Source organism: Bombus bifarius, unplaced genomic scaffold, assembly GCF_011952205.1.
Source record: "Bombus bifarius isolate JDL3187 unplaced genomic scaffold, Bbif_JDL3187 scf7180000008000, whole genome shotgun sequence".
Classification (NCBI taxonomy): domain Eukaryota; kingdom Metazoa; phylum Arthropoda; class Insecta; order Hymenoptera; family Apidae; genus Bombus; species Bombus bifarius.
Genome location: NW_022884379.1, coordinates 1,814,113 through 1,840,099, shown reverse-complemented (window position 1 = coordinate 1,840,099; position 25,987 = coordinate 1,814,113). Strand labels below are relative to the sequence as shown.

The 25,987-nt window shown below is 36.8% G+C and overlaps 1 protein-coding gene across 10 annotated transcripts in view; it reads right to left on the bottom strand.

The window, feature by feature from the left end:
• Window positions 1–25,987, bottom strand: part of LOC117206270 (whirlin) — a 105,681-nt gene that overhangs the window by 55,654 nt on the left and 24,040 nt on the right. For 4 of the 10 annotated variants that reach the window (XM_033445444.1, XM_033445447.1, XM_033445448.1 and 1 more), the window contains exons 2-5: window positions 18,316–18,663; window positions 17,235–17,584; window positions 12,713–12,724; window positions 3,143–3,273 (exon numbers count right to left, since the gene is read on the bottom strand). In XM_033445444.1, coding sequence (XP_033301335.1) covers window positions 3,143–3,273; window positions 12,713–12,724; window positions 17,235–17,584; window positions 18,316–18,638 — 816 coding nt within the window. In that variant the 5' untranslated portion in view covers window positions 18,639–18,663. Of the gene's footprint in view, window positions 1–3,142; window positions 3,274–12,712; window positions 12,725–17,234; window positions 17,585–18,315; window positions 18,664–21,124; window positions 21,128–22,369; window positions 22,375–25,987 lie in introns of those variants that run through there. The other 6 variants (XM_033445443.1, XM_033445451.1, XM_033445450.1 and 3 more) reach the window with 5 other exon arrangements.

Below are 25,987 nucleotides of genomic sequence, written 5' to 3'. Positions count from 1 at the left end.
ATTGGTTTTCACAAACTTTTCAGAAATACAATAACTTCTTAACAGAGGGAGGAAAGAAGGACACCGATATCTTCTCTGGGAGCCAGAGTGAATTTGCGCACAGGCGATGGAATAAGTATCTGTGAGAAGCAGGGAAGTAACAGGCGATAGTTCTCTTATTTCGAGCCGCGTTCAATTGACGACTTAAACGGGTAGCTTTTCGGCAACTGAACATTTACGTCTTTGTCTTATTTTCTGTTGAGTTGTTATGTAACAAATAGTGTTTACTACGGTATTAACAATAACTCTTTGTACAAGTTGAACCAGTTTTTAACTGCTACGTAACAAACGTAGAAAAATTATTCGTACGCATGTACACGTTCGTATTTTTCACATACATATCCACTACTTTTATCAAATATAATTTTATCTAAAAAATCTAAACTATCTTTTGCCCATCACCGTATGCTACGTAAATATATTTCCTTCCTAACAACATTCCACCCTACAACAGCAAAATAATTAACCATCCACTGCTCTGAACCATTAAATCACCAAAATTTTCTTTAGACCAAACAATATTCTATACTCGTTACAGCTATATCAAAGAAATATCGACGAACCGAGGCTACCAAGTAATCCGAACACATAATTCTCCCCTTCTAGCTAAGTCACTCTCGAGGGTGAAGATACATGTAACCCTGAAACAGGGTCGAATATATTATTTTTATTGTTCCCAAACAGCGAGATAGCCCGTGTCTAAAGTAGCCACACAGCATCGATAGAGGATAGGAGAACTTGGGCCATGTATTCGAAATTCCGAGGCGGTTTTCACCGAGGTATGTGCATCTTCACCGAACCAGTCTGATACCCTGATGGGCCATTGTCGACGGGCTTTTGTCTAGAAACTCTGGAGCTACTACGAGAGTATGATGAGCTACCGGATCCAGAGATACCCATCAGAAGCGTTTACACCAGAGATTACTCGTGGCGTGGCTCCGAGCAACGCTTCTTTTCCATCCGGCCAGTCGATAGTACTCACCCTCCCTTTCGCCCTTTTCTCTCATTTTTTCATGCTCGACACCGCGGAATTTCAGACCTCGACGATGGACAAAGAAAGAGAGAGAGAAAGAGAGACCTGGCGGTCCATCGAACAAAGTCATTGATCGAACCCGTCTCTCCTTTTGGATACATTTTTTTCAGAGGATCGTCAGGGAGCTTCGATTATCAAGCAAGCGCTCGAACCTTGCACAGGCGCTTCTATTGAGTCGTTCAATAAAATTGTCTCCTTTTACTCTCTGTTTTTTTTTCTCTCTGCTTTTTATATATCAATGAGTAATTTATTTTCAAGGTATTCAAGGTTTTAGACATTTCTCTTACACAGGATTTACATTGTTATCTTCAAGGTGTGGTGGCAGTGTCATTTCTTTTTATGTTTCTTATGATTTGGGTACATTCTGCATCGAGAAAGTTTTCGTTTCGTACAAAAGACCACGAATTTTGATTCTGCTTAGTCGAGATGGATATCATGTAGAAAAATTTAGGAGGAACCTATTCGCTCATGTTAATAAACAAAATGAAAAATGCAGCAGTAACGAATTTTCAGATAAATTGGTTAATAGAAGTTGCAGGCGAAGCATTCTACTTCTTTCATCTTAAAAGAAAACCTACAGAGTATTGCCAACCTCGATCTAATAATTTCATAGATGAAACAGCGATCGAGCTCCAAGAAATGTTTACCACCGTTTCGGACGCTCGCTGTGTCGGCGTTTCTTATAAGAAGAGTTCCTCGAAAATTACAATGTAAAATGTTTAAGCGATATTTCGAGCTAACGTTGGAGGCGGGCTAACCTCGTTTATAAAACACGGTAATATAGTTGAAAGTTTCACTATAATCCTTCGTGATCTCGGACGAGCTTCCAAGTTAAATTAAATAACGCGCTGGGTATCTTGCGCAATTTTTGCTCCTTCGATAAAGTCCGAACTGACAAGCGTTTATTTTGGGATTGGGTAGAATTGAACGTCGAAGTTGGAAGTTGGAAGTTGGAGTTCGATTTAAAGCAACGATTCGCAAAGTTGGAAGTACTGTACGTATTCTTGATACGAAATTTGAAATTATGCAAGTCAGGCTGGAAAGAGATGGTATAGAAGCGCGGAGCTTATAGATGATAAATGACGAAGAACACTTGGAATAATTGAGAACAAAGATCAAAGATATCTGCCGTACTACACCGCCGGAAGCACTCTTTGGCATCAATCGAAACCGATTCAGACAAAACGAACTTTTGAAGAAGAAAGCGTTTCCTACTTTTGTCTGTTACTTTCTGGATATTTCTACGATCTCGTTATGTTTATGCATTTTAAAGCGTATAATCTTCAAATTTTGATCTATTTCAAGGCTGCAATATCTTTTTCTAGCCTTCCTTCTTTTATCAATTGTGATTGAAATTTATTGGAAGATGAAAATGAGACGAAGGATATTTATATTCTAGAAAAGCGCTCGAACCGTTCCGTTCGTCAGATAACACTTATCGAAGGAAATCGTCTGCCCCAGCCCACATAATTTAGCTGAGAGCCAGGCTGGTATTTGCGATCGATGGGATGGCTCTTAAGGTCACTCATAAATACAAAACACTCACAATCGATTGCGTACCAATGGTTAGAATGATTTAACACTGATTTTTGCTCGTGATCAGGCACGTAGCCAACGAATCGTGTTTAGGGAAACGTTCCAAAATTCGAAGACTTCGGTACGGTATCGGTTTGTATGTGGTAGTCACTCTACACAGAGTCCGTAACGATTGTCAAATCAACGCCTACAATCTAAAGAAATAGAATTTCCATCGCACACATATCGACATAAGCAAATTTTTATCAAAGCGTATCATCGATCATTGATCCAACCCTTGTCGCTTTTATAAAGATCGACGCCTAAATATAAAAATCGAAATCTCTGTGCGACAAAAATTTCCTTATGTTTGTCATAGAATATAAAACATGAGATGACACAATGATAAAATACAACATCTACTGTGATACGATCGGCGCATGCAATAGAATGAGCTGGTAACACGCGCCAACGCGTGTATATGTGTGTGATTTATCGTTACGTAAACCGGGTGATATTATGTTTCTGGTTTGGAAAATGAAAGTAGAAACTCACTTTGAGGGCCTCCTCGTGGGTCACCGCCCGGAAGGGTGTGCCGTTTACCTCCAAGATGGTGTCTCCTGGCCTGAGTCCAGCACGTTCGGCCACCGAACCCTCCTCCACCCTCGAAATGTAGACACCCACCCCTGAGAACAATTCACAGACTTTCCATCAGACCGGAAGCTGTCTGGCGACTGGTCCACGACCAGTGCACGCTATAACCTTCCACCCAGGGCGCGTTCTTTCCAACTTTTTTCCGTACGATCGTACTGAAAATGCACTCGCGATTGAGAGAAATTTGATAGACACGTGGCGGTATTTAAAAACGGGAGCACTTAAATAAATTATTCTTCGATATCGCTCGAAAAGTGAATGGAAAGAAGAGTGGCGCGGAAATTATTGATCTATCCAATCTCTTTTTCCTCCTTTTTCCATTTTTATTCGTCTTTTTTTATATAGGATAGAAATGTTGGACATAATAGTTATTATGACAGATAGGATATTTTGAATGAATTGTACTTAGGTCCGACCTAACGTTTGTAATAATAGCGAACCATTTGCATGAGTTTAAATTGAACATTTAACACAATTACTAATTAATCGCGCTAATCCTTGCACATAATCAACCACATGGAACGAATCTCTAGGAAATTCGCAACAAAATAAATTATCTCCAACTAGGTCGCAATCTATTAAACAGTTTAACGTCGAACGTGGAAACTTTTCCCGTAATACGGTTGAGGAATTCAATTGAAAAGTGGTACAAGTGTTTTCTATTCTGATGTGCTTTAACGCGCAATGTTTAACTTTATCATGCTAAAGATTTCCTCGCTTGTACTTTCTTTCTCTTATGCTTCTCGATCGACTCTTTCAACCCAGTATAAACCAAGAAAAATTCGCCCGAACTGTCAATTACACTACAAATTTCATATCATTATTAAATGACAAAACAAAAGCCATCACATGCATAATGCAATTATTAATACTTATTTCCTATCAAAAAAGAAATTGAAAATTCTTATTTTTCACATCCGATACCAGAAATACGGGAAACTCTAACGATAAAGGAACAATTATTTCTAAATCGTTAATTCCAAATGCTTCGCTATTTTATTACACTGTTAGAAGATTAGTGCATTATTTCTATAAAATCGTTTTAAAATCGTACGAGGAAGGTTTCGAATTCTTCGATCTTCAAATTGCGAGTAAAGGCACAAAAATTCCCGTAAATAGCCAGCGAAACGCCGCAGAAACGACACGATGAAAATCGAAAGAAAAGAAAGATTTTTCATATCCGATACCAGAAATACGAGAAACTCTAACGATAAAGAAACAATTATTTCTGAATCGTTAATTCTAAATGCTTCGCTGTTTTATTACACTGTTGGAAGGTTAATGCATTATTTCTATAAAATCGTTTTAAAATCGTACGAGGAAGGTTTCGAATTCTTCAATCTTCAAATTGCGAGTAAAGGCACAAAAATTCCCGTAAATAGCCAGCGAAACGCCGCAGAAACGACACGATGAAAATCGGAAAAGAAGAAAAAAAGAAAAAAAGAAGGAAAGAAGTAACGATAGTATAGTCCCCGAAACATTTGAATCTCGAGCACAGAGACGTAGCCATAATCTCCTCGAGCCAAGACTGTATCATGAGCCGCTTTTGAGGCTCCATAAATCGCGGCCAGGGAAATTGATCCATTAGAATGCAAGAGGGTGGGCCGTTCGTGTAACATGACGAGGTAAAACTCCCATTTTTGATCGCAGCCACCGCCAACGTGTTACATCTCCTGCGAGTCTCCGATGAAAACGCGCCGTGGGCAGAAAATCGGGTTAGCTTCTTGTGTTGATAAGTGAAATAACATAAATAACGTAAAGGGAAGTTTGGTTGCTGTTCTCCTTAGTTAAAATGTTTTATCTAGCACTTTTATATTCTAAACTTCAGATATTTCAATATATTCTGAAAGATGAAAATTAGGTCTCGACTTATCTTCGCTAAATGTCTTTATTTGAACGAAAAAAGGCGAAGACAACACAAGAGAAGAATGATAAAACTTTGGTTTTCTTCAATTTCGAAATAACGGGTACCGTATTTTATCTAAGGAGGACAAAGTAAAATCGAAGATAGAAATAAGGAATGTCACAGAGAAACTTAACAATGGGAATGAAAGGAAAATAGGTGAGAAGAAAACGAGTGGGAGCACGAGAAGGGGCAGTAGAGTGCGGATGCAGAACAGTGAAACTGCTTGTAAAACAGAGATTACGATTTTGTGCCGGTGCGTGTTCTCTTGTGTCTCGCGAGCAACGTAATAGAAGGGCCATGCAAAACGATTTTTCTGCGGAAATACGTTGCGATAAGGATTGCCTCTGATCTAGAACTCTAACCACAAGGAAATAAGGAAATGAGAAAAGAGATTACGTATTCCTTCTTCTCGACTTTTCTCTCTTTTTCATTATTTACCTACTTGCTGGGAAATATTCCATTTCCTGGTTGTGTGCTTTTGTAGTGATGTATGGAAATCCCAGAATATTATGGTTAAATTGATCGTCTTTGTTATTTCCGCAGAAAGAAGGGAATATTACGACGCACTATATTTATGGTTGGGCTGGCGAATACATTGAATATATTTGTGGTATGATACTTTTCGAGCTCGTGCAACGAGAATTCAATGGCGTATTATTTAGATGTATGTTTTCATACGATAAAATGTCTTTTAAAAATAACTTTTTCCCTGATAGAGTATTGACAATTGTTGTATACTTTTCTTGCTGGCAAATTTATGGCGAACAAAATCTTTGAACGTGCAATTCGTTCGAACGGTTCCTTGCTCGCACAAATTGTTCGATGAGCCTTTTCTTCTTGCAGCGTTTTCAGTTCTTTTAAACGAAGCACGTACTAGTCACAATAAGGAAACGAAAACGTTTGTTTCTTCGAACTTCGTTTGATCGCTGTATTGAAGTGAATATATTTTTTAAAAAATATTGAAAGAGTATTAAATAAAGAACATGTTGATGATAAAATTGTAATGATCAGAAATGATAGGAATAATTAATTCAAAATAGAGTTTCCCTTTATTCCAAGGAAGAACACGTACATAGAAGAATAGTATAGATTCTCGTTCGTGCCTGAACTAATTAGGCAAAAGTTCCAAGTAACGGTACCGTGGTTGATGAGATTCTACGCCACGTATGTTTCGATGCATTATACATTACACAAATTAGCTGCAACTTAATAGCGATCAAACTGAGCCAGGCGTTTACGCTATCTTTTGTATCATTTTAATTGAATGCCGCGCAAGACCGTGTTAATTAGCTCATTAACCGGTATCTAAAATTACGAAGCGCGTCATAAATCTGACTCCACTCTCTGTTATATGAAGCAACGCGCACAAAACTTTCCTCGGTCATTTACTGAAATAAAAACAAATAAAAAGGGAAATTAAATAGATTTACACCTTAACGTACGTATCGCGCCAACATATGTTCTATGTTAAATAATTACTGAATTGCAAACGTTTATATATTATGTATCTATTCAACAATATATAAAATATTCAAAGTATACGACTCGTTGTAATTTCTATTAGATGAAACAACGTAAATGACGTATATTAGATATTAAATATATTAAGTTAATATTAAATATAAATATTAAATATATAACGTACGTAGACATAACAATAACCAAAGCTTTTTTAATATATTCTTAAGCTTTCGTATCAATATCTTAAATAATTTTTTAAATCGCTCTTCACAAAAGGCCCATCGTTCAAACGTTAATCACGAAACTTTCGGGACACGAGTATAATCCTCAATTCCTGGAATTATAAAAACCAATGTAAATTCGATCTAGAATCTAGGTATCTAGCGCATCATATTGCCAAGAGAAAGAATAAAATATTAAAAATATAGCTCGGCAAAGGACACGGGATTATACTTGCAAAGCACGAAGCATCATGAATACTTAATTCCCCAGATATTTGTCCTGGACAGAGAATAAAACCCGGTCGCATTATTCAGCAAGACTAGATACAATCGATGGCCAGTTATTCGCGCAAACAAGGACGAAATTATTGTATTCTATACATACAAAAAAGAAATAAAGAAAAAGGAACGAAATCTGGCGTTCGGACCAGATGGACGTCGAATAAACTTGGTCTGTTTGAAGCCATGGGAATCTTGTCCCGCTGGTGATTAATCTCTTTCCATGCCAGTAAGCTGAGGAAGCAAAGATTAATCCGGTTGATAAAAGAGATAAGAAGGAACAATGAGCTCGTTACGCGAGGCTCGTGTTGTCCCTGCCGAACTTGTGTCGTCGTCGCCACGGCTTAATAAAACTTAGCCGCGTGTTTCAAGCCCATTTAAGAACTTGATTTTCGCCTTGAGAACGCCCTCTTTCTATTTTCCTTCAAAGACGTCGATGGTGAAATATGGACGCGTAATATGCCGGTGCTCTGCCTGTATAAATACCGACATATTAATTTTCCTTCTTTTTGTACCTTTGTTTTAGCTTTGTAATTTTCTAGCTTTGTTTCAACAGTGTCATTCCGATTTCATTCTTCCTCCGAGTCTCTTTCTTTTCTTTTCTTTTCTTTAATTTGTTTTCTTTTTTGTACGAGATGAGTAGAGACGTTCGGAATACTTCGAAATAATCAATATAAATTCGTAATTGCCAATTATGAACTATTATTTCGTTGCATCAAAAATTGTCACTTCTGACACTTGTAATTAGATGTATCATTCGTCATTTTAATTTCTCAATTTACCTTGAATCCGCGTATTTATCGGTTCGATATTTCTATAGTTTCTTTCTTCGCTTTTCAATTAGTTTGCTTCGTTTATAACTCAACACGTTACCTTAAATGGGCTTCGTATAATGCTAAAAAATTTCGTATTCGTGCCTGTCCGCAAGAATGTAATGGAAATTACTTGGATAAATATATAAGAGAGATGCGCGTGTGTGTAGGTATACATGTGCGTCTGTGTGTGCACGTTTTCTTCTATGAATTCATAAACTATGCGCATATGCATCATACACTGTCATGCAACGAAACGCCGGCGTGCTAAGCCTAGAGGTATTCTCGGTTATTATAATTGCGAAGTCCCAACGATAAATCGTCGGAAGAACGGAGTAGACCAGAGAAAGGATTCTGTCTTTATGAACATTCCACGCAAACTTTCGCGTATTTTATTATAAAGAAATGGTCCAGTTAAACGAACAATTTCATTTTTCCTTATTTTAAACGAACTTTTTGACCAAATGTACGATAAAAAATGTATATATAATTTGTTTTTAGAAAATAATAAGCAAGTAATTTATGAACTGCTACAACGAATATTTAGTATTTCATGTTTAATTCTTCTTCGTTATTTCTGTATTTTTCCTTGATGCTCTTTGAAGAGACTGTATCTAAAATCCCTTACGCGAAGAAAGAAGGAAACGACGAGAAAATTTCGCGGTAACGTACCGTAGTTCCAGTGACAAAAACGAGGTCATAAGAAGATAAACTCTGTTATAACATTCGACTTTTTGCACCGCCACCTTTTTCCCCTTGCTTCCGACTAAACAAAACGTACCACTCGCCCTAGTTGCATAACTCATCGCACGCAACTTAAGCTAATAAACATCGGCCGGAAACTTGCTATGTCCTCCACGTTACCGCTCGGCGTTTCTTAACTCCCACACTTGCCTCCGATTGTTCACTTTCTTGTAAATCCAAACGTTAACATGTTCGTTATCATAATTAAGAAACTTCATAGAAAATAATAAACAAGCTAAAATAGATAGAATTAAGAAATTTTCAAAAGATATACCATTTTGAGTGATATAATTACTCAAAAATTATATCGCTCAAAATGATATATCTTTTGAGTAACTGCTATGTATACATATGTACTACATATTACAAAATAATGTCCACATATGTTACACACGTGATACCGATATACGCGTCATCGATAGCTGACGTGTTAACAGAAAAACAAATTCGATGTGTAAAAAACTAAACCATGTGACGAATGCCCGACTGTGCCAACAGTGAAAAGAGGAATAAAAGAAGTAAGTACATATGTAGCGCATGTTTAAAGGCTGAAACTACTCGTCTTCCTTACTTCGATCTTTTATCATCTCTCGAGATCGAGTCTCCTCGACTTAGCTTAGTCGAAAGGAATTTAGACGACGTTTCCAGGCTAATCTGTCCTTATCACGCGTGCTCGCTCGGCAAAAGAACTCTCGATAATACCAAAACGAGCGAGCTCGTGCGCCAACCACGGAGAAATCGCCGATCGAAACGCGTCGAAAACGAGGACGACAATCGAACCTGCATTCTGATCTTCTCCGGTGGGAATTGGTCGCGAGGTCAACTCAGCCACCTGTTCCTACTTTTAACGACTCTTCGACTCGATCAAGCCAGTGACTCGATTTATTGTCACGAGCACTTTACATAAATATTCGATAATTTAATTCGGAGGTCCGAGGATCATAGCGGTGTAACTCAATGCACTGCTAGCTTTCACAAAATTACGTTCTACATTTATTACTATGAAATATCCAATATAGCGTTTCAAGTTATAAAAACATGTCGTAGCAGAGAAGATAGAGCTATAACTTGATTAATTACGAATTGATTCGAATTCTCGAAACCTTGACTTTCACGTTTATAATCTTCGATTCGCCATTTGATGCTCGCTCTCTATTTTATGTAAATTATTCGGAAACTCGAGAAATTAGGACTGGTTTTATATATTTCTAGGTTCCTCATTTTATTATCATCGTCCAAAAATTCAATTCCTCTAATTACATAGAAAAAACGACGAATATATCTATTTTAAGGGAACTGAATCAACCTCGTTAAACCAACTTCCTACAAATTTCTCAAACGGGGAAAAAATTGTTGGAAGCGAAATTACCTTCTCCAGCCTTTACCCGCATACCGTGCAACCACGTTCCTAATCACTGGAAAATTTCCGTCTCTATATACAAGCACCGTAATGTGGGTCGTTACTTTTGTACAATCTAAAATCGACAGTGAACAAGTCTCTATAGAAAGAGTATCTTTCGTCGAACAAAAATTCTCCTCTGTCTTTCTGTTTTATCATTAGCTTCCTTTCTCTTGTGCCACTGGTCGCCCTCTAGTCCCAAGCCCGGCCGATCTGCGCATTACACTTTCATGCGACATCGATCGTTATTCAATGTGTGTATGCATGTATCTATGTGTACATGGACGTGAATACGCGAGTATGAATACTCGAAAACCACGGGGAGATTGGAACGGCCACGAAATTCGCAACGATACAGGAAACTACGCTTGTAATGGCCTTCGTAACCTGTCGAGTGTCTTTGAAACGACCTGTGCAGCACGATGATGGATCGATTCTATCGACTGAATCATTCAGACGTTTATGATCACTCGTTCATATATGTATATATGATTGCATAGAGCAAATTAAAAATTTAATCTACCGATTTGCCGTTTGAGTTGATAAGGAAATTAAATTTTTTTAATTTGAAACACTTCAACGTGACGATAGAGGCTCGAAATTTAGTTACGTAACGTTCGATAACGAATTATTCTAGCTGCTCGAAAAATTACGACCCCATTTTTACAACAAAGACTTATAAAAAATATGAAAGTTCTATAATGAAAAATACGACGCATTAAAATAAAATTGTAAATTAATTTGAAGAAATATTTCTGTTAATGACAGAAATTCGACATTTAATTACATAACGCTCGAAAACGAAATAATTTCATTCTGTGGAGCCGCGCGATTTCTATCGCACGAATAACACGTTAAAAGACAACAAAGTACTAAAATGAGAAAATTGTTTCTGGTTAGGACAGGAATTTGGAATTTATGTATGAAATGTTTTCCTTTCGCGAAAAATTCGTGGCGCCTCTTTTACGACAAAGGATATGAAACTTCGATTAAATCGATAAACGCGGACAGCTGACATTATTAACCTCTTGTCACCTATCAGCCTCTTGCCTTTTCGAAACGAGGTAACAAGCACGATAAAGAAGCGAGGTGAAGAAAATGTCATGTATCCCTTGCACGAGAAACTTTTCTACCAAAGTTCAAAAAATACAGATTCTACGTAAACAAAGTCCATGAAAGAAACAGTATCATCCCGAATATTATAACGAAGGTGATAACGTTTTAAAAAAGAGAATTTTCAAAATGAAACAGGAACTTTTGTACGAATATCCTCGAACGTTCTATTTTCCAATGGTATTTCCACAACGTCTCTACCATTTTGAAATATACAGACCGCGGAGAAAGGTGCAAGGAATAGGATGATATACTTTATCACGAGATTACACGTCGTTTTATATCATGGTAGCCAGTAAATCGCATCTATTCTTTTATTTAAAAGAATGCCTACGAGCAACGCGTCATATTTCATGCACACAATACATGAGCGAAAAAGTAATAAGAAAACGATATTTCTATTCGCGTTTAACCTTTCGCTCTTGGCCAATCAAGCCATTAAAAACAATAATTCAAGACTTAAGTACCCGTTCGTTTGATTGATAAGGCAAAAGGTTGAAGACGCCTAAAAACGAAGATCAGAGGAAGCTTAACAAATCGTTCGATCCGGATAAACGATAAACCGTTGGAAGTACGAGGCTCGATTAAGCGAACCTGTCTCGAATAGCGACCGCAAATCGCAACGAATCACGGTCGTCCAATGGAGCTCTCGTGTGTTACTAATCGAGCGGGACTACCACAAGGATATAAATCATATCGATTAACGATCGTCGGCCGATGAGGATATAAATCGTTCGCGTGCAGTCTGTAAAAAATTACGGATCACTGGATAAAGGCACAAGTTCGTGCCTTTAATCACGCTTAACGTAATTTATATCGGTGTTTCAGAATTTTTTCCCACTGCCTACGTATCGTCTTTTTCTCGCGTTAACGACGTCCCTGGAAACGATAAAGCCTCTCTACAATATTCACCGGCACCGGCCATCTGCGTTATCTGCTGTACAAGTTTAATATAGCAAAAGTTACGTTTTTCCTGGTATTAAATTGAAGATTACAAGAGAATAATGTGATAAGTATATCTTTTTTAATTTTCTTACTTTAAGCATATATCATAGATCAATTTTTATAACATCAATTTTATCATTTCTCAAGTCCTGCTTCTGATTACTGAAACGCGAAAAATTTGAAAAATTTGATAAGAATCAGTTTTGTTACTGGCCCTTTAATCAGCAATATACCGAACTCTTTCTCTGTAAAAAATGAAACTTATCTACCTTGCGATCGTCAATTAGAATCGTTACATCGTGCAAGAAATTTGGTCGATTTCGTTGAAATTATTTTATGAATTTATTAATATCGAATATCGCAATGGAAATTAAAGATTGGAAAATGAAGGTCATTGTCCGTTTGAAATTTCGAGCCATTCGTCTCAATCTCCCAGTGATCTTGTTGCTTTTTGCTTTGTATAATGCTAATGTTCCTCTTTCTCTCTCTTTCTCTCCTCCTTTCAATCTCTTTCACACAGTATCTCGTTCGTTTTGGTTCTTTTTTCCTTACATTCTCTCTGCCTTTTGGTTCGTATGGTTGATGAGTTACCTGACTGCGCTTCTGGTACAGCGAAACAGAAAACAAGAAAGACACACCGCCAGTTGGCTTATTTCGATTTCGACCGGAGCGAAACGACGCCAAGGTTTCGCAATTGTTTCTTCGAAAAATTACCACTAATCGATCATTCGACGCGTCCTACTTTTTTATCGCTCGTCCATGCTCTAGCGAGCCTACTCGCGGACAGCGCTGAAAAAACTTTCGATCTGTCTGCCTGTGGTATTTTAATTTAATGCATTCTTCGATTCCACTGAACAGGTAATAGTCCTATAAATAATTCCATGAATACTGATTCACGCTTCGGCGAGAAATTTCCAACTCGATATTATTACAAAAATATTTCAAATAAATCACGCGAAGAGAATTCTTATGGATAAACAAATCAAGCGAAATTCGACGATTTTAACTATAAATTTCCTAATCGGACATTTGAATTTAAATGTCTTTCGTATTTAGTAGTTTTCTGATTAATACAACTATAGATTTTATATCTAAAAATGTAAATTCACCGAAGTAAATCTACTTCCAAATTTATTAATTTCTTAATCAAAATAATTTTCGAAATTAATTTCCTTCGCATAGAATTCTACGCGTGAACAAACAAATTGTGAGAAATTTTAGAATTTCAGCCATAAATTTCGCGATTGAAATGTTGGATCACAGTTAAATGGTCTTCTTTTGCGAGAACATTTCTCAACTTTCTAATTAACTGAACAAAATTTTCGAAGAAGCTGACGATACACCCAGATGTCGTTTCTAGCCCCCGTGGGATCCACGACGATTCACAGGCTCACACGACACGTTTTTGCGTTTCGAACCAAAAGAAGAAATGTAAAAAGAATAGAAAAAAAAAAAAGAAGAAAAGGTTTCACGCCCGAGATCTCGACGAGGACCAAGCATGAAGCGATCGTTTACGGTGCATGTGCGATACGCCGTGATCAAGCGTGAAGTTTACGAGACTCGAAACCGTGAAACCGGACCCCGACGACGTAAAGCGTAGAGCGCGATGTCGGGGATGCTCCTGGCATCCGCGGAACGTGGATCCCGGACGGGGACATTTCTATTTATCTTTGGCGTACGCGAGGAACTTCTCTGGAGAACCATACCAACCTCTTCCATTCTCCGTTATCTCTATCGAACTTCGAATTCCAGTTCGTTCGCTGATCCTGTTTTATCGTTTATTATCTTTCGTAATGACTGTTCTTTCTCTCTTTTCTGTTCTACGTCCAAGAGAATTTGATTTTCTTAGATTACAGGTAGAATATATTTAATCAAGATCAAACGTAAAAATCGTTTCATCGTGGAACTGATTGACAGCATACTGAATTTTTAGTGGAAAGATTCTCCTATATTGAGATTTTAGAGAAATATCTTTTTTTCCTTTGAAAGAAACGATCGAGATCGGAAAGAGTTCAGATCCCATGTAAATCTCAATGATTGTGAATGGAAACATTAGAAATATCTATTTCTGAATTATCTTTTCTCAACAACATTGAAATCTTTTTGTTTTTTAAGTCCCGAGGAATAACGAGTATACGCAAAGAAATATTTTTTCCCTTGACAGAAATAACTCGGGTCGAAAAAGGTTCGTATTACCTATTCAGAAAGTCTCTGTTGCTTTTTCATTTGCTATAAAAACCAACATGTTACGCTTATTTTGTGCTCCCCTACTGACCCTCCGATATCGAGCCGACGAAATAAACCACCCTCTTCATCCGTGCAACAAATTCCTCGGGAAATTTACCAGACGGTTGTTTACCAGGCTCGATAAACAAGCGTCCGATATAAAAGACGATAAGTAAACCAGCCGAATTCCATCCCTGTTATCCCGTCTCCCACCCCCTTTGCTCTAAATTACTAAACATTCCGTGGTGTAATTAATATTTAACGAGTATCGGTAGCGTGTAGCTTACCTCCTCTCGACAACTATTTAAAACGCGCGTACGCTCGCATATTATTCAATGCGTCGGCTTAAATAAAATCGAGGAGGCCAAGGTGAGACTTGGATTTCCTCTCGTTCTTTTACAATCCTCGCGTGCTCCTCAACAGAAACGAACGATACGATTCCCTGAACTGATTACACCGCCGGATACACTACGTGCAATTATACATCCGGTTAATCCGTTTCACTGGCGAACGCGGAAGAAAAATACGCGATGACCGCCGGCAATTAGAGCCGCGTCATTAAACGCTCGCAGTATCGTTGGTCAATTAGCTGGTATCGCTAATTACCCCGTCGAACGGTCGTCCCGTTGTAAATACTTTGAAACGGGGAAGGCGCATTCGCGCCTTAAGATCCCCTAAGGTCGCCTGCTATCGTATACTAATTATGCTTTCTGCTAATCAGTGAAAGAATTCTCAGGTTATTTGATCGTCACCCTTGAAATACAATTTTTATTTAATTGGTTGTAATATCTTCTATATTTTATAGTTATTATACAGGTGGTAATCACTGTAGCGTTAGTATAAATATTGTAGTAATAATTGCTGGTATATTCATTTAATTCGAAAGAACAGCCATTGCTAATTTTATATATTTTAACAATGAAAATTAACGAAGTAATGAAGTTATATGTCGTGAAGAAAATTCTATTAATTCTTTGCCATATAATTAAACGTATTTCAAATCGAACTCGACTCTCAAATAGATATAATTAATAATTATCTGATTTTGCTTCCTAAATCAATATTTTTATGTTTTCCAGAGAACTCCAGCATAGGCCAATCAACGTCGACGAAAATAAGAGAACCATGTCGGTTTCAATTATTTTTTCTTTTCCTTTTCAACATCGTACTGTCCATCGGTCGACGAAAACGAATGGTGACTTTCTTTCCGCGCAATAAAAAAAAGAAAATAACGATAACACGAAGAGGGGAGAAAATCGAGGCGAAACGCGATCCGAATGTAATACATTCTTTCGTTTCCCCCAGAGACCGTAGCTGGAATGGAAATGACGCTTAATGATCGAAAACATGTTTTCTCTCCCTCGCCATTCCCTGTTTTCCGATTCTCGTTCCCGTGACGATCGTCTTTCAATTGAATTGAAATCGAACATTATCGCCAACAGCCACTTCATTTAATAATTCTCAAACGACAGTTTTGTCCACATTTACTTGTCTACATTTACATTTTAATACTTTCCATTGTGGAAGTTAACAGAATAGAAAATTAATTTTTAAATTCCTTTTCATCCTGGTAACACATTTCACGACTGTCACATAATACAAAAATATGCCTTTTTTATGCTATCGCTTGACCGTTGAACCACAATAAGTTACATATTGAATATTTTTTCAGTTATAGGAATTTTTGTAAAAAATTAATTTTGAATTAAAATACAGGAGATTTACATAATAAACATATGACCGTGCATATAATAAATAAATTTATATAATAAAAATAATGAATATGTATTAAAAGTACATAAATTATACTTAAAATATACGTATATAATACGCATATTTATTATATAAATACATACGTATTGTTGTTATATAAATTTAATAAATATATATCTGACCGGAAATGTGTCCATTACGTATATAAAAAAACTTTATTAATAAAAGTAATAGGACAAGTTACTGTTTCCGAAGAACATTCATTTTATACGTTTGTTCAGATAGGAATATAGTTTGAAGTCTGAACTTCAAATTGTGCAATGAAAACTGAGTTTAAGGACATCGTAAAAGAAGTGAGTTGCTTTATTACTTTCATCGCTGCTATGGACGAAATTGTTTCATTCGCTTAACGGAAGATTCGTCACGAGAACGACAACGGTGAAAATGAAAGACACGTGACAGCTGTGCTGAAGCACAGGAAGCACAGAGTGTCGATGATACGTCGATTACCAACGAAGCAGGGCTAAGTCTGCTTAGAAATACGATAGAGAAAATCGACAATGACCGTCGTGGTGCGAAGACATAAATTGCGATTTTGTATCGACCAATCGTTTCTAAATAATCTTATCGTAAAATTTTATACACTTTATAGCAAACCTACTAATGTATTAACATACATACTTACTACATATACGTTACAATATATACATAGAACTTATGCATTGGCTACTTCTGTTGTCGCATAAAATGTCAATTCCAATGATATTCCTCTAACAATTGCCTAACATTTCTCAGTTATTTCTAAAATTTTTATCTAGAGATGTATCCATTTACATATTATGATCAAAATATAAGCAAAAAAAAAAAAATGTCAAAGAAACATATTAAACAGTACAAAGAAGCAAATCAAACAGTGCTAAGAAACAAACAATATTTCGCTATTTCGTTATGAATTTAAATTTCATTATGAAATTCAATGTTACTTTTAACATTTTATAAATAAAATATTGCTAAGGAAGCATCAAAAGAAATATCTATCGCACAACTTTCCTGTGAATTTCATTTAAAACAAAATTCGATTTCGCTATGAATCGCAATTCAAAATCATCGAGCACCACGACGCGCGTATAGCAAGACACGAGCGGCAATGAAAGTCACAGTTGTCGGAAGATACCTCGATCTTGAGGCGCGAAGTACGGCGATGGAGGTAGCCTGAAGGTACTTCGGATCTCACCTGCGTCCTTGCCACCCTTCACGCAGATCCCAAAGCCATGGTGAGAGTCCGGTGGATCTCTCGTCATGGTGATTGTCCTTACGGTGAGCTCCTGTAAACTCAATGGCTGAGAGCTCGGTGATGTCGGAGGATTCGCGGGATTCGGCTGCGATTGTTGCGACTGTTGCGATTGCTGTTGCTGCTGGGACGTTGACGATGGCGTGCTTCGAACAGCGGCGACACTCGCCGGCGAAGACGCCGGCGTTCTCCTATCGCCCTGTCGACGCTCGGACACACCATTTCCAAAAAGTCTGCGATGAAATTTCAATATTACTTTTTTATAATTAATTGGGACCTTTAAAGGTTATCTTGAGTGAAATTTCATCTGAATTTTTTAAATTTAATTTAGTAATATATCGTTAATTCTGGCTTAATGACACCGTTCTGTGATAATACAATCGTAATTTTATTGGTAACCACTAACTTTAACAATATAATTTTCTATCTGGTGAGTGGACTAGATAAAAAGAAGACTCGATCTATAGCGTTCATTGCATCATTTTAAATTAAACGTGATCTAGGACTGAAGGTCTGCAGACTACCTGATTAATTCAGAAACTTTGTTGTCTTTCCTAATCGCATAATAGAATATTCTATCGATACCCTATCCTCTAATCTAGTGAATAAAAATAGCCACATTGCAACTTCCTAGTAATAATCCCATTTGTTCAAATCAACATAAATCATTGTAAAAGCTATTTATAACCCAATCTTTCCGTCGTTAAATAACCATTTTGTTGTTTAAAAACAATATAAAATACATTAATCCCAACTTTTTATGTTCTGAACCCTGAAATTCCTATAATGCTTTACTACACTCACATTTGCAAAAACTGATAGCAACGTAGTCGAGATGAATATATCTCTATCAAATTGTCATTCTGTTAGCTTAATTTCGAACTTTCTGCATAAGAGACTTGGTTAACAGGTTAATAGACAAATCAGTTATAAGAAGTCTAAAAATGAGCATTGGAGAACCTACCTAAGCACCTGTTCCGGCGAAATAGCACCAGAGCCTCCAGTGGCGTGTCCCCTGTGCCTATACGGTGTGGTGTGCGAGGAATGGTGATGAGGAGCACTCGGTGGTCTCTCGACGATCGTGTAACTCGTACCCGGGGGGCTATAATATCCCCTGTGTTGACCACCATGATGCCTGCTGGTGGACTCTAAATCCTCAGCTTCGTAGCAACCACCGGTGCCGCTTCTCAGGAAGTGAGTACCGCTGCGCAGGAAGTGCGACCCGCTACCACCACCCCACTGCAGCTCCTGTAATTCCGACCCGTAATCCTCCGTACTGCTGGCCATGCCTTTGCGATCCGTTTTGTCAGACCTGGACACAAAACAAGGCAAACGATGGTCGAGTTTGAAACATAAAGAGAAAAGTTTTCGAGTACTCGAGCTCTCTCACTTTTCAACCCGAAATGGACACATCGAAAAATAGAAATTGTTAAAACTGACAAATGTTAGGATGATAGTAACTACAAAAGGCATTAGCATATACACTTATCCTCCAATGAAGATCTTCTCTCATCGGGTTTTGCATTTCATCTTCGTACTTATTATAAATTATTACTAAATGATACGAAGTTTAATGTATTTGGATCTAATTAGTTAATGCTACGTAACGCTAACGTAAATGCTATTAGGTTGTCCGGAAAGTGTCTTTCTTTCACAGACACGTCTTTTACAACGATGAATCTTTATACAAACATGAAACCTAATCTATCAAACGTTGTGATCTTTATCTTGATAGAACAAAATGGATCATACGTAATTCGATAAAATAATATAAAACGGAAAATGTTGTGCATCCGTTATTTCCTTATAAAACGAAAGAAACTTTTCGGACGACCTAATATAATAAATACAATGACGTATCTGTATCTTTCGTAGCTATGTGGACAACTATGTATTTTCTGTTTTAAGATCTAACGTACGAGCAGAATATATTGACCGATAGGTAATGCTGATTTAAATTTCCTAACATGTACTCGTATTCTATTCGATTATACATTTTAACCTTTAGGTTGTGGCATTTGACTATAACTCAAAAGCCACTGTATACGAAACACATCCATTGCTAAATTTAACGTTAGTCCACGTATCGCTAAAATCTAGTTTCCTCCATTATGCGGATTGATAAGATAAAGATATGCTATAACATAAAGAAATAAAAGTTTTCTCTTAAATTTGGATTCTTTAAAGAATGAGTGGATCAATTAATTACAAAACGCAAAGATCGAGCAAAGACCCAAACGAACCACTCGATTCGTTAAAATCCCTTGGTGTCAAAGCAGTAACTTTTAAGATTATGAAAATACAATTAGCAAGTGTCTCGTTAGGGGAAGATTGCTAATAACCAAAGCGACTCGATGGAAGATAAAGAGGGCCGCGACCTGAATTTCCCAGATAGCACTGCATCGATCTAGAATGTCGTAAATTAATCGAGAATCGTGCCTCTCAGGAGATCGTGAAGAAGTTCTCGTTCTAATATTCACCCCGTGTGCCATTCAAATATCAAACTAAATCGATCTCGCCCTTTGATCTAAAACCTTCTGAGATAAACTATCGTAGCGTATAACTAAACTGACAGCTTTTGGAACATTTGCAAAAAGGAGCATAAGTGAAAATAAATTCTGAGAATGATTATTTGTATGAAATTTATTAAAGTAATTTATCACGGTAAGGAATTGTATAGAATTTTGGAATTTCTATACAAAAGAAATATCATTCAGTATTCAATTTCCAAATTACCTTCTCTCCAAACCTTATACGTACTATAGTGGTCTCACAAATCCCAATTCACAATTTCAAAATTCCAATTTTACAAAGTGCTTCGTACCAAACATGACGCTCCAGAAAACCAAACGATCTATTCTTCTTTGGATCTCCGGCATTCAGAAAACGTCAACCCTTGCAAAAAGTCATTTTCCTCTTTACCCTCTTTATGTCGTTTCCATTCGTCAAACTTCTGTCGGAAAATTCGATAACGTCTATAATTCGAAAAATTCTAATTCTTCCCTTCGCCTGAGATTCGAGTTACCGAGGTTCGACCGTATAGGAGAACAATCGTTTTTAGAAAATTAATTTGAGAAAATCATCGATGTCTGCTTCGACGTAGAACGAGTTACTATCGAGCGACCATGAGACGACCTTACACCGATTGCTATTAATGCGTGACTAATGAAACAACGGAATTCATGGCGGGAGAAATACCCTTATCGCTGTCGGTTAAACCGATAAAATCTGCACGTAATGCGAGGGCAACGGGGGGTCGAATTTTCCATAGCGTGGCGATGTCATAATCCCGACAGGAAACCAGCCATTATCGCAGGAAGAAATTTGAAAGTTCCCCCTTGTTCGTGGTGTTACGCCTCATGCAAAGCCGCCCACTCGTCACTAGCGATTTGCACGCCCCTGTTGAAATTTCTCCCTCGTGACCGATCGTCCTTCTTGGCGGCGTTTCCACAATCGGAGAACAACTTCCGCGACACCGTTTCAACTTTCGTGAAATATTGCCGTTTTCTCTTATTGTTCGTATTGTTCGTATTTTGTATTTCGCAGCTAAATATGTTACAGCGGCGAAGAATGTTACTAACGTAAATCTACCCTAGTCAAAAATTGTTGAGTCTTTCTCGTAAATTTGTAAAGTTCTTTGTAAATTCGTAAAGGACACGGTTCTTCGTTCAATCCATTTGGGGCAATATTTTCCAGGAAAATCTGATTACTCCCAATATTCTCTTTCTTTTGTTTCTTTCCATGAAAAAGAGAAACAAAAACGAGATCGTTACGTTCTTTTTATTGTGCATGGAATATCAAATGCCATTAACAAGCAACGTTGCATGAAATCCTTATTTTCATTTAATATAAAATCCAATATTTTGTAATTTTCTATTAAAAGATTTTGTTATTCAAGTGCCTCAGCATTGCAGCAGTATCATATATTTTAAAATCATATTAACCGATATCATGGAACATGTAAAACAATGCTTCGTACGTTCGTACAAAATACGTAGTTCATGATAGGGTAGAAAAGGAATATAATATAAAAATTTCCCCGCCGAGAGTCACGTTTTCGTTTTATCTAACATTTCATCTTTTACAACGTATTGCCTTATTTCTATTACGTTTCACGTTTTATGGCGGAATACGTAATGACGGATATCGAATTTCGAAACAACGTTTCGGGGCAAGTATCGAACCATATTGGTTGAATCGTAGTATCGATGCTTTCGAGTACAGTAGAACGGTGTCCCTAATATGGAATAATATTTTATAATGATCTATTAAACGTTCCTATTTGAATATTTTATGCGGAGTTATGTCGTTTTATGCTTTATAAGATATCGTCGTATTTCCATTAGGTTTCATATTTTATGACGGCATACATTACGGAGAATATCAAAACTCTTGACGTATGACGCTCGACCGAATATTGAATTAATGTTTTTCTGCATCGAATAACTCTTCGCGGTTATTTCGTGAAAACATAAAATTGATATTAAATAATTCCGAGAGGACAATCGAGATATTCGCAAACGATATAACGAAACCATGGTGAACACCTCGTTTAATTCTCGAATAATTTTATAATCCTTTAACGTTGTTTAATTATATACTCATCGTTGTTTAGGATATACGATAATACAAGATTAGAACATAAGAAAGTTAAGCTAAATATAACTTTCGGAATAGCCTGAAGTATTAGTAACTTTGTTGCATTTAGGTATATTAATTTTATTTTAAACAGCCATGCTAACTCAAATCCATGTTATTCGAAGTTGAACTATATACTCTATACTTAGAGCTCTTCTTTTATTCCTGGAACGCTAACAGGATAAATTTATGGTAAACGTCAGAAAAGGACGACTTAATGGCGCGAACTACTTTAAGTATGAGGTTACAGTGACTTTAATCTGTGCTGCAGTATCAATTTCTCCCTTTTCTACGCTTTCTTTCCTTCCACTCTTCCTTCGTTCTCATGTTTCTAAATCTTCCTCTTCTGCTTCTCTTCTTTCTCATCATTTTCTCCACACTCTTCTCCTCTATTCTTCTCTTTCCTAGGTTTCGTCCTTCCTTCATATATATGAATAAGTGTTTTTCTATATTGTAAAAAAATAATAAAAGATAACTTGACCTAAATAATGTCCTCTTTATCTCTATAGCGGAATTAAAAATAAAATCGTACGAAAGAGCGATTGTGTCCATGACCTGTCTATAATAACTGGTCTTTATTACGAAACGAACGAAATCTCCAACTTCACCTGGTGCTTGCCAATGAAGATAAGTGGAAAAAGAATACGAGGTAATTCCGCCTTCGGCTGCTTAAAGGGTCAAATCAAATAAGAAGTTCACAATGTTAAGAACTTGCATGCCTCGTGCAGCCATGTACATCTATATATAACTAACGAATCGCCAATATTTGCTATACATCGATGTCCACTGGATTGAAGTTGAAATATCAAAGAATTATTTACTCGATCGATTCCTAGCAAATCGATGTTCAAAGTAGGTTCTTCAAAATTGTAAGGAAACTCATAGACAAATTGAAACTTTGTAAATGAAAATCGAGAAAAAATTAAACACGATATTTAATAGCGAGATACTAATAGAATCGAAAGTGTAATTAAATTACACTTGTACTAAATCATAATCGAACGACGTTACAATTTTATCTCACGACTCGGACTCGAAATCATTTTTCCGCGACAAAACTGTTCCAATTTTTCATGTATTCCTTCGACGTAGTGCTCTTTACTGTTCACGTGCACGTATTTCTCGTTCTATTTTTCTCATGTACGAGTACCTTGTTCTTCACGTCGTCTTATAACACATCGCATTTTCTATCCACCATTTCAAACGTTTCTTAGAATCAAAGGAAGACTAATACGGCAAACTTTACGATATCTTCCCTAGTTTGTAATGGTTAGAAAATGATCAGTTAATTTTGAAGGATATACAATTTTTCGAAATATTTGCAAGACTATTGTTCTTTTACCATTTGTTTCCTTTGTTATGTACAAAAATGCTCGTAATACACAGATACACGCAGGATCAAGTCTCATGAACTATATCATCATGAATTGTAACATAAGTTATAATTGTGATAATAATTCGATTATATGCTTTAAACAATATATAATCTGAACGAAAGAATTCTTTTTCATTTTTATCTTTAATAATTATCCATATGCATATTGATATAGTATAAATGTTTAATTCCAATTATAAGAAAATATAATTTAGAAGAAATTATACTTAATATAAGAGTACAACCTTTTAATATCTAGATCAGTATGAAAGGCGAGAGTCGCAAAGGAAAGATAAAAGTATCGAGGAAACTTGCCAAGGTTTCTGGCATAAATGACAGATTAGATAGAGGGATCAACGAAATTGAACAGAAATTCGAAACGTTCCACGTAGAATATTAATCTAGGGAGGAAAGAGGTGGTGGAGAGCTTCGACACCCCGTGACAAGTCGATTTTCTAGAACAACCGCGGCATTACCAGCGCGCGGCTAACGTTCTAATAGCGTTAGGAAGCCTCCTGTTACCGGCGGAAGAAATTTCGGAGTCATCCGGTTCGCGGTAAATGCATACCTATGCAAAGCCGGTGCTTCGTCGCGGATCGATCGTTGGCCAACGAGCGAGAGAATCGACTGGCCGCGGTGTTTAATTCATACCACCGACCGGCAACGATCGATTCGCATTAAGGTTGGTTTATATTAACCGCTCGGACACGGAACGATTCCGTTACCGTTCCATTAAGTCGAAGACATTTAGCGTTTATGCTATGAAGACTTCCTTACACAATTATTCAGCTAAAATTGTTAGTGAAATTTTTTGCAATTCACAAGTTACAGATTATTAGATATGTAATTAGTAAAGAATTAGTAAATTCTGAAGTCTAACAGCTAATGACTAACTAGAGACATTATTGCTATATATAATAATCAATGGATATACAGGGTGGTTGGTAACTGGTGGTACAAGGGGAAAGATTCTACGCGAAAAAAGAAGCCGAAAATATAGAATGAAAATTTTTTTCTCTTTTTTTAAATTTTTTAAAAAAATCTACAGTGAGATTCGTTATAACGAGACGTGATAAAGTGCACGCGTACCGAGCGAAAATTCAAAGTCGGTTTTCTCGAAAACAAAGCCTCAAACGAAAAATTTTTATTCTATATCTTCGACTCCTTTTATCGCGTAGAATCACCCCCTTTCCGCTTGTGCCATCAGTTACCAACCACCCTGTATATTATTACGAATATATATATGAACACAATATGTGAATATATATTAGGTTGTCCAAAATGTTTCTTTCGTTTTATATGGAAATAATAGACGCACAATGTTTTTTGCTTTATATTAGTTTATTGAATTATGCGCGAACATAGTAATAGAAATAGAACGAGATGGATCATACCTAATTCAATAAAATGATATAAAACAGAAATTGTTGTTCATCTATTATCACCTTATGAAAGGAAAGAAACTTTTCGGACAACCTAATATTATCATGAATAATAATTCGTTTATCAAGGAAATAATATATTAGCAAAATACGGTAATATACTAACATTTACGAAGATAAAAAGTCCGAAATGTATCATTTTGTCGCGTTTAGTAGATACTTCCATCGTTAAATGTACGTTTTCTCGTTGTTACAGGAGGACCACGATGTTCTCCGGAAGAAATCATCCTCAAGAGACAACGATTCTCCGCTACCGCCCCTTTTACCACTCGCTCGCGCGAATTACACGAATTCTCACCAGCTCGAAAATGGAACGGTGGAAACTTGGCTGTTTAAATCTACTGTGTGGCGCTTGATAAATCGGAGCTATAGTTATTTGATTAGCTCTGTTATTAAAGTCGGTCTCGAGGGAGGATGAAAGAAATATTATGGAGCATATGTTTTTTCAGTTTGAAAAATCGTTCCGTTCGGAGAATTTGCTTTTGCTCGCCGGAAATAACTTCTCTGATGTAAATTTGTGAATAAAACTGGAAAGAAATAGCCTGCCATCTTGACACTCATAGTTACAATAGCATTTTATTGCCTCAATATTTCACATTCGATTTTAAACGGCTTCCAAATAGATTTTTCTTTTAAGAATGTACACGATAATATGATAGTATAGACTATAAACACGTTCAAGTTTGAAGCGAATGAACTGAATACGAGCGAAGCTCTACAAAAGATCATTCTACGTGCGACCATTTCTACATGCGAAAATAAATGAAACACGTAGAGTTACACTTTTTCGTTCAATGTTTCATTTTTAAAAGCAACGAATTTAAACGTGAATAACGAAGCATCTATTAAATTGAAGCAATAATTTTTCATAAAATATATAACTAATGATCGAACTGAAATCGAACACATCTGTAGCCAAAAGTTACATCGTTCCAATCCCAAACAATATTTGCCTATTTTCATATCTCATAAGAACTCACAACACTCGACTCGATTTTTATGCGATCCATCATCGTAACTCGACGTTATCTCTCCTCTGCAAGAGGAACGGAAATATCGACGTTCTCCCCTTTCCCAGAGCAAATTTTAACCTCTGACCTGTACACCCGACTCCACGAATAATCCCGCAGGGTAGGTCGATTTCAATGAAAACCGGCAATTACCGAATACCGGCCAACCGA